The sequence below is a fragment of the Acyrthosiphon pisum genome, chromosome X (assembly GCF_005508785.2).
Source record: "Acyrthosiphon pisum isolate AL4f chromosome X, pea_aphid_22Mar2018_4r6ur, whole genome shotgun sequence".
NCBI lineage: Eukaryota > Metazoa > Arthropoda > Insecta > Hemiptera > Aphididae > Acyrthosiphon > Acyrthosiphon pisum.
The window spans coordinates 118,236,413-118,249,140 of NC_042493.1; the positions used below are offsets into that span (position 1 = coordinate 118,236,413).

Sequence of the window (12,728 nt, forward strand, 5' to 3'; positions counted from 1 at the left end):
AGCTTCCACCGACATGATAGTGTTAACCCTATCGGGGCCCCCACAATGTGATTCACTCCGGAGCATATATTTAACTTATTTTTCATTGCGATTTATAACACAAGTGCTAGATTTTTTTTTTTTTATTAGTATGAGTCACATTTTTTAACACTATTGTGAAGATTTTAAGATTATATAATATTATATAGGTCAGCCTATGATATGAATTTTTATGTTGCTATTATATTAACACTTTATATATTGGTACCTATTATAACTGTTGGTTGATTTAATTTTTGCCGAAAACATTGTATTTATTGTACTAATTAATATTCAATTATTCTAATATCATATAAAATCTTTATCATAATATCTTATTATTGTTATTAATCGTTAATAATATATTTGTACTGAAATTATAAATGGTTTAGAAGAACCTTGTATAAAATTTTCAAGCTTTTTAGCTCAGTTAAAAATTATTTACCGATATTTTAGTAGTATTAAGTATTTAGTGACATTTCAACTAGGAATCTATGAGGTAACTTGTTTTTGAAATGCAACAAAATAAGAAAATCGTTGAATGAAAATTTGCTTATTTAAAAATGTTTATTTAATGTCTACACAATTTGAACTATAACCGATTGCTTAGGGTTGGAAAACTTATAAGTTATAAGGAATAAACATTAAATGTTAAAATCTTAGATATTATAAATATATCTAATTTTATGAATGTCTAACTCAATGTAATTATCAAAGTTTTGATGAACTTTGTTGAAATTTGAATTTCAGCCGACGCTAAGAAAAAAAAGCTGGCAACGCGTAATAACTAATTATCTCCGATTTCTGTTAAGTTTGTTTTGTTTATTTCGACACTTAAGAAAACTATTGGGAATTGTTTAGTTTTGGCTCACCCAATTTACCAACTAGATTCATTATACTACTAGAAAAGGCGTTGAAGTAGATGATTAAAGCTTTTTTACTACCCACCATTATTTTAAAGAACGACGAAAAAAAAAACACATAATTGTAAAAACTATACTAAAAGAATGTCTTTTATAATAGAATACAATTACATAAAGCGGGTGAGTTTGTGTCACTCTGCTGTAGTACTGTACATTCGGTTACAAATGGATCACTGTAATGGATGGTATATTATAGGTAGTATAATATCATTATTAATAAATTGTATATACGAAAACGCTTCTGAGCGGAGACGATTGGTCAGCACTCAGCCAAGGATATTTTATATTATATTTATATTATTATCAATTATACTATAGGTCATTTTCCATCCAATAAATTTATTTATTTTACAATATTATTATTAATGTAGAGTGTAGGTAGAAAAATTGTTTGCTGAATATCTTGTATTTATTATATTTAAGGCTAGGGACTTAACGCACACATCTTCCATTACACATAAATATTATTTTATAGATTTGTTTATTCAATTGTTTATGGATACATATGTTTTGTTTGCTGAATAACCATTTAAATACCAAAGCATAAACTCAACGCAGTGAATATTATTCATTTGTTGCTCCTACGTCCTACATCGTCCTACAACATGGTTAAATATATTAATTATATTTTATCTATATTTTTGGTGTTAATTTTTATTGGTTGTATATACGCTGATGGTAAGTACCTACGTATATTATTTTTACTTTAATTCATACAGCAAAGATTAATATTAATGGAGAATCATAGGACTTATAAAATGGGCTTGATGTCCTCTTCAAAGTCAAATATTTTACAACCTCATCATTTTTAATTATTTTTTACTAACCATTAGCTATTTTGTATCTAGTTGAGGAGTGTTTGGGTAAGTATTATTATATATTACCTTACAACATACATTACACATATGACATGTGTAAGTACAAAAACGGTGAGTTCCACTTAAATCATAATGTGATCACTTTTCTGCCGTATAAATATAATTTTTATAAAAGTAAATTGGATAAGTATTTTAATTTAATGAAAATATGAAAAATAAAATATGTATGGCTAATTTTTAAATTATATCGGAATCCTGTATTATAGTTATATTTTTGTTTATAATAATTTTTTTCAAACATATGTATACCTAGCCATGTACAGTATGTTACTTTTATTATTAGTAAGCATAAAAATAATGAATCATTGAATAAGGTAGAATTTAAGGAACCGCTCTGAAAACCTGGTTTTGCGTGAACTGTGGTTTATGGCATTAAGCGATTTGACTCCATAATAGTTCTCTAATATTTTCCTAAGGTCTTATTGAACTTTTCAACGATTCATAATAAATAAACATATTTGTATGATGAAATAACAAATGCAATTGGCCTACTGGTGTTTGATCTAAAGTGACTAAAGTGGTGTTATATTATCATATTATATTAATAAATTATAAATTAAAAATATTTTATGTTATAAGATGTAATATTATTAATTTTATGGTGTACACAAAATACTAATATAAACATTCAGTCAAAATTCCATGTATCTACGCTTACTGGTTTTAGAGTGACACCAAAACCAAAATCGATTATGCGTAAAAATTTCCATTTTTCTTTAAATTGTCTTTTGTTCTTCACGGCGATTTTGAAAACTACTAAGAAACTTTTACTTTCAACCACCAAGGCCCCATAGTAGCAACTAAATTCACTTTCCTCTTAGAAATGATACTGTAAAAATAAAAAACACACATCATTGTAAAATCAATACATTTGTCGCTCCACTCAGAATCTAAAATATTGTAAATATTCATTGTTATTTGAAACATCATATCATTACAGGTCAAATGAACTCTGTTAATTTAACAGTTTTGAGAGACGGTGAGTATTTAATTTAGATCTTTGAATATCAAAACTATTTTTTATAGTATATTAGTATGCCATTCAATGTTTTTATGTTTTTTCTTAAGAACAGCAATTTGTTGTCTCACAAGTGCATTAATATTGCAAATTTACGCTCAGTAGATCAGGTTTAGCTCGGTTGGTTTAAAAATTAAAGTGAATAGACCTAATATGAAACTTTATGGCGAGAACATTAACTGTGTCTGTATGTTGTTTTTTTACAATAGTTCAGTTTTTAGGTGAGTTATGATCATTTTTAATTCACGGTTTAAAATATACGCATAACATACTAAAAAATTGAACAATAGTAAAAAACCCATATACAAACACAGAAAATGTTCTTACTATCGATATTTACGTGTAATTAACAATGAAGGTCATAGTTCTTAAAAATATTTCATTAAACAGAAAATGTCGTTAAATGGAAGTTCGTTATATGGATTTTCACTGTATTTGTTTAGCAAATCAACAAACCAACAAACAAATCATAAAAATAATAATATATATATATATATATCAAAAATAATAAAATAGATTTGCAACTCCCCTATAAGCATGGTTGATAAAATATAGACTTGTTGAAAAGTTAAAGTTGTTTATTGTAAATACTCTTTAGAAAAATATATCCAAAATGACAAAATCAGTCAAGAGGCTCCTACAATATTGGTGGTCGGCCTCACTGACTACACCAACGTAATGGACACTTGTAAACACAGATTATCGTTACGCGACCACGCCAATTATACGAACGTTTTGGGGAAGTATGGCAAAGCACATACCGGAATTATTTATTTACAAATATTATCTAAGTACAAATATAATAGATGATGTATTGACTGGTAAAGACGTCTCCTTGACCAGTCATAAGAATACACAACAGAAATTAATAAACAATAAAGGTAACGGTGTTATCATTACATCCGATGCTTGACGATAATAATAATAATAATAATAATAAGAATGATAATACAGTAATGATTACGCGACTCCGACGACCAGCTGGGCGCGGTGATGAAACGACGGTGACAATTCGAGGTTATGGTGTACCTCTGGGTGGAGCAATTGACGGCGACAATAGGTGTACCAACGGCGGCGTTTGAACGTTAGCCGTTAGGCTGTCTGTTGCACGGAAATATTATAGTAATCGTACCGCGTCGGGTTCCGAACCGTAATACGACGACCGACGAACGGTGATCGACAGGTCACGAATACACCGGGTTATATACGCGGGTTTTATTCGTCCACACTACGACTATCCAACACACGTACCGTGACGAAGCGCACCGCGTCGATTGAAGCGGCGGAAATACGGCCTAACACGAAATCCAAAGACAGCGTTTACAGTTTTGCACAAATCGCACACAAGGGACAGGGCCGTCGCATAAAAGCCGATACCGAAGCAAACGGAACGCAAGACGATGACGACAGATACTAAAAGAGAGCAACGACGGGCCGTAATCCGGCAAAGGTCGTGCGTACAACTGACTAGGTCCAGCGGTTTCGTGGTCTACGGCGGACGTGCGTTATCGGCGATAGCATACTAGACGGACGGAGGGAACGCCACGACCGGTTCATAGAAGCCTTAGCTGGACATCGACCGCGGCGCTCGAACAATAATTATATACTGTATCTGGCGAATGTGCTCGCATGTACGATGGTCAATCACGTCTGAATACGGGTCGTTTTATTTCTGCATTTATAAAGCGTTCTTTCTCTCCTACCTTCTCCCTGTCAACCAACTTATCCGTGGTCCACGCAGGACGTGTGTCAATTTATTATCTCTAGATTCTCACGCCTAGTCGTTCCGAGAATCGTATCCCATCATCGTATATTACAATTTATGTTATACACCATCCGTTAATATTTAGGTACTATGCATTATATATATAAGTACGTCATAAGTAATAATCATTTAATCATGTTCATATAATTATAATGTTTTCTTATATTTTTACTGTAGGGTTTTTAGTCAGACGCTCAGTACATCAGGTTTAGCTCAGTTGGTTTAAAAATTAAAGTGAATCGACCTAATGATGGCATGAACATTAACTGTGTTTGTATGTTGTTTTTTTACGATAGTTCAGTTTTTAGGTGAGTTATGATCATTTTCAATTCATGGATTAAAATATACGCATAACATACGAAAAAATTGAACAATAGTAAAAAGCCCACATACAAACACAGATAATGTTCTTACAATCGATTCACTCTATTTTTTTAACTAACAGATTTAAACGTGATCGGCTGAGCATAAATTTGCTATGCTACGCACTTGTAAGACGGAGACAACGAATATCTGTGTAGCGTCCTCTTATTAATACTCTTAAAACTTAAAAGTTATAATATACTACATAGGTACCTATTTTGTGTATTCATATGCATTCCAATTTCCTTGCAATGAGCTGAAATCGAGACATTTTACAACGACATAAATATTATAATTTAGGCAATCCTCAAAATGAAAATGACAGTAATATCATGAATATAGTTCGTGAATGGAGTAAGTATACTCATTATGTATACAAATATATTTGATAGTTTTAAGTTTCATGCCATTGCAGTTGACATTATCATCTACTTTCATACCTATGTTTACGGGTTTTCATCACAGATATACATCTGTATCTATATTCTATACATACCTATCTGTGGTTCTCCTCAGTAGTCTGTCAACCGTCGAATAATAATGAATAATAATGGTATAGTTTGTTTATTAAGTCATTTATTTCGGATACTCAATACAATAATAATATTTAAAACGCTCCTGTTGCATTTTACATGGCGCTATGGTAATGTTAGTATCGAGGTGGAATCAAAAAGTATCGTTAATAACAAAGTTTACCTATTGATATATTATCTGCTCAGTATGTACGTACTGGCTAATCGCTTTCCATGTATCATAATTACTGTTGTAGCGGACTGCAAGAGATCCAGATGATGTTGTTTTTAAATAAATAATTGAACACAATTTTCAACAGTGAATAAAATTATAGTGAAAAGAAATTAAGAAAAAGACAGTTCCGGAATGGACTATTTTTGAAAACGTGACAATAAAAATAAAATATTGATAAAATATGTAATTATCATATTAGATAAGAATGTGCAACAGATGATACAATAAAAATACGTATAATATAATATAATAATATACTCAACTATAGCTGATCCCGCGCACTTGGTTGCGCGTAAAAATTGACAACTCTTAAAATAATAAGACTGTTGTCCCGTGAACCTACACAACCATATCATAATAAAAACGTATAATTACGTACGCATTTCGAGGGGTCCTTTGGTGGATTGCCTACTTGAAATCATACTGCGTGTCTCACGCATACGAAACATACAAGCCTGTCTCACGGGTAATTATATATTCAAGATGATCGAGGAAATTTTTTTAGTTTTGCGAACTAAAACTAACTAACTGAATATTAAATAAACAAATTGAACAAAGTTTGAATCATATATAGTTGGTACATATTTTAATGGGCAACGAAGTGAACGGGATCAGCTATAATATGTGTAAAGTAAATGCGTTTTTAAGTTCTTCAGCTTATACATATAATATGGCCAATGTAAAAAAATCTCGGTTTTCACCTGAAGTTATCCTTGGGTAGCCATTGCCTACCAAGGTGGCTGAGTTAGCACTTTTTTTTTATTACTGGAGAAGAGTAACAATCACAATCTGTATACAACATATTACAATAGGTAAATTTGATAACTTATATACAGTTTGCTAGGCGTGATGACATGAAATAATGAAGCAGCCAATGACACTACTTCAAGAATAATTATATTTTTGTTTAATAATTTAAAAATTATTTGCCGGTTAAGTTATGAGCTTTTTAATGGCTGCGGTAGGTAGTGAGATATTCGGAGTAATATTAGTGATTTGAGTTCATCACTAAAGGGTATAAGGGAGGTCAGGTCTGCAAAGATTTCGGTAAAAGCATTAACCCTAGAGCACACGCTTCACGGTCAAAAAGACCGGGCTTTTAGAATTTTGTTCATTGTTTCAAAAATACGAAATATTAACCTAACCTAATCTTCTAATTAAATGATAAACTAACATTAAATACAACTCCTAACTGTATACGATCTGATGTCAGTAATATAGAAGTGTTCAAATTTCATTACCAGACATTACGTATTAATATACGGTCAAAAAGACCGTGTGCATGATCGTAAAAAATCAATTATGTGTTATTTTTAAACTGTGTTTCTAATAATTGCTGCTCGATAAACGAAATTGATAGTTATTATATTTTTATTGCGACTTATTAGTTGACTATGATTTACGCCATACTGTGTGTGACAAAAAGACCGTGTGCGTGTATTCTCGTGAATATTTTAAATGCGTGTGATCTAGGGTTAAGGTGGTTTTCTGTATTTTTTTTTTTTAATAGCCCGAGAGTATGAGCTTGGAGCTACATAACATAGTTATAAATTAAAGTACTGTTGACATTATTATTTACATGACTATTGTAAAGATTATTATTATTATTTAAATTATAATTACGTGAGGGATTGATGTTATCTTGAACTGGATGATATTTATTTTTTATTGTTGGATAGCTTGAAAATATTTGTTAGATGGACAACCTCTGTAAGTGGCCGGCTGGGGACCACTACAAAGGCTGGTATTTGGCTGGTAGGTCTGTTAATTTTTGACAACTATTTGATGAATGGGGTTCATCACAGTGGATGCATTTTGGTGGGTGGTAAAAATAAGTTTAAGTGTGTCCGCATTGACAGCGAATGCATTGAACTGGCTGGTACCTAGTGGCTTATTCGGGGCTCTTCAATTTTTATTTTTGAATGACAGAGAAGGTTAATTTTGTTTATATTAGGTTCTGGGTCAATGAAGAAGAGTGGAAGAGGACGTTTTGTATTACGCTGGTTTTGTTTCTTTGGTTATGCCTGACAGAAATTAGTTAATTTTTTATATCATCTATAAATTTTAATGAAGTTGTGTGATGAGTTATGACCGTCAAAGGTTTCTAATTACAGCTCTGAACGATTTTTCTTGTTCAAGTTGGTAAGTGTGATAGTCTGCGTTACTAGACTGTAATAATGATGAATATAATATACGATTCGATTGTGCCGGTAGACGGTTTGATGTCTTTAATCGAACTTTTACAAGAAAAATTATCACATTTGGTTATTACTTATTTCCTTAATTTGTGGTCAGAAAGAGTTCAAGTCTTTGACTGTACAAATAAATATTAGGGGTGGCAGTGGCAGTTTGGTTTCTGTAATATTCGACTGTTTATTGGGTTCTGATTCCATAGCTCCACATTGGTGACCTGGTGGACAGGGTCGATTGTTTCATCTGTCGCGAGGAATGAAACTCGATTTTTTTTAGCTGTAATAGGAGTTGTAATAGTTTGGTTGCTTTGGAGAATTATTTGGCACACTCTGTATACGAGATTTAGGAATTATTAGTGAAGGAACAGTTTTTAGAATTATTTTTCTGCATAATATTGTCATTGATGTATGTTATCTTAAGATAACGTTAATCGTCTGCTGGTAGACCGTTGGCTGGGCGTCGCGGGTCGAACTGACTGTCAGTAACAAATTTAATTAAGCTTAATTAGATAATTAGTTTGAGTACTAGATGAAGTAAGGCGGAGTTCCTTCTCTTCATCGAGATGTGATGTTTGGCTGGGTGAAAAGTTGATATTTTTTGGTAAGCATGTGATTTTGTTTGAAAAAACTGATGAAAGTATGGTATGTAGACACGTGGTCGCAAGACAAAAATAATAGTAGAAAACTCTGCGTCTTATTATAGCCACTCGTCGCCGTTGTCCGCGATCTGACGTAGTAAGAATTCCATCAGGGTGGTTGAGTTGCACTTACTGCGGCGAGTTACGCCCAAAAAGGGTTGTACAAATACACATTTTTTGAAAGTTGTCATTTTTTACGGGCCATGAATCACTAAGTGTGCGTGATTAGCTAGTTATATATATACATATAAAGCAATAGATTCTTCGGGACTTGTAGTGGGTTTATAGCTTATTTTTCCGATCACAATTATAAAAGGTAAGTCGTAGGTGGTAGGCGGTAGATAGCACATGATTTTATCAGGTCACGAGAAAATAATATTTTTTAAATTTATTTAAATGGTTGCCATTACATATTATGATCTTAATATGTAATTATATAATATATTGTATTACTATTATAACCAAATTATTTTCAAGATAAGGAAGCACTCCGCTTGGGCATCCAAACGATGGCTGCTGAAACCTTATCTTGAAAATAATATGGTAAAAATATGACATAACATTTTTTTACAAACAATTTAAAAAAAAAAAAACTTTAAACGCCAATTATATTATATTTTATTCTTATTGCATTACTTGTATTGCTTTTTAGAGTCTAACGGCAAACCTACAAGAATAGAAAAACTACGTAAGTAATCGTAATATATGTTTTATATGGATTAAGTATGATTATCATTGTTTAGAATATTGTAATTCAATACAATTCTGTTTAAATTGTTAAACATTTTTAGTTGATGAATATATTTTATTATATGACTGTGCATCTAATTAAAAAAATGTGAAATACAAGCTAATGCATTACATTATTTCAGCGTATGTGAAAGATTACATAGATATTATCCATAAAGGTAAGAATTATTAAACTGATTACACCACCTACATATTATGACATCTATTATAATAATTCTGTGGAACGATGGCAGAAGCTGATATGTATATTATTTTAATCATTTTTGAATTATCATTTAATTAGTTTAGAATCGCACATTTCAAGTGGTAGAAAAATACGATATGTTTCTATTGGGTGTGTGGCGTCATCTACATTCAAAGACCAAAACTGATATATCATTATTTGAAAATATATGTAGCGTCAAAACTAAGTCCAAGAAATGCACCTATCAGATTCTGCCATTATTCCACACATTTTATAATTGATTAAAAATTAAATTACACACTAAATAAATACCAAAAATTGGTTCTTTAATAATTATATTCAAGCCAAAAAATTAAAATGAATTTAAGTCAAACTGTTTTTATTTTTTAGAAGGGAAAGTTATTATAAGGCCAGTGCAGTTTTGTCTTAACGTAAAACAATGATATTTTTTAGTATATACTCGTCATGTACTTTAAATAAACGATGATGGTTAAATGTAAGAAAATTCGTACTTTATTAAATGAGACGATTTTATATTGTGACGATTTATATAATTTATTATATATTTATTACTTATCTTTAATAATACCTAAATTTTATTTGATATTCTAATAATATTGATTTATTTAATAAAGCATGATTATTTTTCTATTATAATATTATATTCAGAATTAATAAAGTCTCACCATCATTATATCGTATACCTGTTTTTTTTTTAATAATATGTGCACATGATGTTATTGACGTACATAATTAACATATAAAACTACGGTACTCGTTCAATATGCTATCTACCGTAAATATTTTATCTACTGTAATTGTATTATAGTTTAGTATGATATCTACCATATGCCCGTATGCTGTATATTAATATATTATACATACTTTATCATTTTGCAATTACGATTTAAGATTAAGCTTTTATTGAAACACCAAATCGCATATTATATTTATATTTTATACCTTAGTAAGTTAGGTAGGTTAGTTTCGTGTCGATTATATACGTGGTTTTACTGTGATTTATTTATTATTAAATATTATTTAATAATTATTATTATGAGTTTGTCAACTATGAGTTATTTATAGCGACACATAATTCAAAATGAAGAGATGTGCGAAAAATTTTTAAGTATACGCAGTTTATTATCAATCGACCAAACTTGTACAAAAATTAAAAACCAAGCAATTTGTGGTGGTGAGTTAATAAAAGTTCTGAAAAATAGTTGAAAACGTGATTCGGAAGGTAATATTTTGAAAACAATTTATAATCGATGTACGAAAAAAGGATGCCAAACATTTTATTCCATACGCAAGAACAACCACTTTTTTACATATATGGATAAAAATGGGAAGTGTAACAGTGGCTTAAGTTTGTGAGATATCGTAGAACTTGTTTGGTATTGGGTATTTCAAATAAAGGTAACATAAGCCGAGGCGTTTACGAAAAGATCAAGACCAACTATAGTTGACTGGTAAAATTTATGTCGAGACGTAGCAGTAGCTGAATTTCAAAAACGTAAAAAAATGGGGGGTCCTTGCCTAGTTGTGCAAATAGATGAATCTTTGTTCCAAGGTAAAAAGAAATATAATCGTGGAAGATTACGTCTTGGAGATCGCAAACCCGAGGAAATGTATGATGAAAATGAAGAGAGTTCAGATGAAGACGAAGTAATAAATAATCAAAATTATGGACAACGAATTCAAGGGCCATGGATTTTTGGTTTGTGTTGTAAGCATGATACCATTTTAGAGAGACGTTTTTTTTAAAGTTGAAAAGCGTGATCGAAATACCTTACTCCCAATTATATTAAATGAAGTTGAACAAGGTACTAGGTACTATATATTCCGGTAAATGGCGTGCGTATTCTACTTTAAATGAACATTGGTTTATCCACAAAACGGTTAATCATTCAGAAAATTTCATTGATTCAATAACTGGTGCTGAGACCCAAACCATAGAAACTCTTTGGAGACACGTCAAAAATAAATATAACATTAAAACCCGGGGAGCAACTAACATATTACCATCACAACTTCAAGAAGAGTGGTGGCGCTCGTCACAAAAACCAAATGAAGACCTCTTCGAATTATTCCTCGGAGTGATCAGAAATACGTATACATAACTACACAGTATACAAAAATGACAAAGAAGAAATTCTGCATTATAAAGGTAAGACAATTTACATTTAAATACGTGTTGATATCATACTTCACCAACATAAAATTACGGTAGATAAAAATATAAAATATTAACGGTAGATAGCATACTAAACCATCAAACGTGCGATAGATAGCATATTGAACGAGTACCAAAACTACATTTTACTATGTTTATTTAATTAACATAATATCAGTTAATTTTGTATAAAAACACCTATAGATTAAGGGATATGGTACTTGGAAAAAAATTGGAGCATTAAAAATGTTTAGTCAAAAGTTTTATATTCCCTACTCCGAATGTGATTTCAATGCATTGAACACGTGGAAAACCTCTTCTACCACAAGAAATCAACCCAATCAACACCCATCATACATTCGTACAGCACTTGTCAAAAAGATTGTGCAACTAAAAAATTAAAATAAAAAAAAAAAAACTCTCTTGCTCTCTGATGTTCAGTAAATTAATATTAGGCCCAGTGGCGTATTTACTGAGGAGTAGACCGTAAATTAAATCTTATTAGATACCAAATATGTAGACCCTGAACAGACAACTAGCCGTTTCTTATAGATGGTACATATATATTATATAGGTATCTATATTACAATTAGTGTTGGCCAACGATATCAATAATTCGATACGATATCGATATCGTGGGTGTTCTCTTAATAACTTCGATATCGATATCTAAAAATAATTATCGAAAATATCGCGATATCGGTGTGATTAATCGGGGCTCGGAATTTTGCGGTTTTACGGATGATTAAACATTAAACTGAGCAAACAGTATAAAATAAAATAATATTTTATCTTATTTTATTATATCTGTAAAATTAGATTAACGTAGATTAACGTAGATTAACGTATATTATGATACGAGGCGATATTAATATGTTCCAAAGAAATAACTCACCACACTAAACAATTTAATCTAAATTCAGTACCGGTTATTAACTCGCGGTGAGACGTCGTATTTATTTTCGTAATTATTACGTTCGTTCTTAATTTTATTATTTATTTTATTATTTATATTGTAGTAGAATAAAATAAAAAATTATAAAAAGAGAGGAGGAGAAAAGGGTAGTATATGTATA

At 30.9% G+C, this 12,728-nt stretch overlaps 1 protein-coding gene across 2 annotated transcripts; it reads left to right on the plus strand.

Moving 5' to 3' along the window:
- Positions 1–1,455: 1,455 nt before the first annotated feature.
- Positions 1,456–10,177, plus strand: LOC100302487. Of its 2 annotated transcripts, XM_008190011.2 has the most exons (7): positions 1,485–1,619; positions 1,790–1,804; positions 2,760–2,798; positions 5,266–5,319; positions 9,195–9,230; positions 9,415–9,450; positions 9,867–10,177. In XM_008190011.2, exons 1-7 carry the CDS (start codon positions 1,547–1,549, stop codon positions 9,917–9,919), a joined length of 306 nt encoding a protein of 101 aa, XP_008188233.1. In that variant the 5' UTR covers positions 1,485–1,546; the 3' UTR covers positions 9,920–10,177. The 2 variants fall into 2 exon arrangements, with proteins under 2 accessions (XP_008188234.1, XP_008188233.1); XM_008190012.3 differs by lacking the exon at positions 5,266–5,319 and having other exon boundaries at positions 1,456–1,619; positions 9,867–10,174.
- Positions 10,178–12,728: the final 2,551 nt, after the last annotated feature.

Bases quoted from the DNA above. Each gene is read 5' to 3' on its own strand.
- LOC100302487 (XM_008190011.2), top strand. From the start codon at position 1,547: ATGGTTAAATATATTAATTATATTTTATCTATATTTTTGGTGTTAATT. The intron at 5,320-9,194 runs GTAAGTATACTC...ATTGCTTTTTAG, and splicing joins GAATATAGTTCGTGAATGGA to AGTCTAACGGCAAACCTACA. The intron at 9,231-9,414 runs GTAAGTAATCGT...ACATTATTTCAG, and splicing joins TACAAGAATAGAAAAACTAC to CGTATGTGAAAGATTACATA.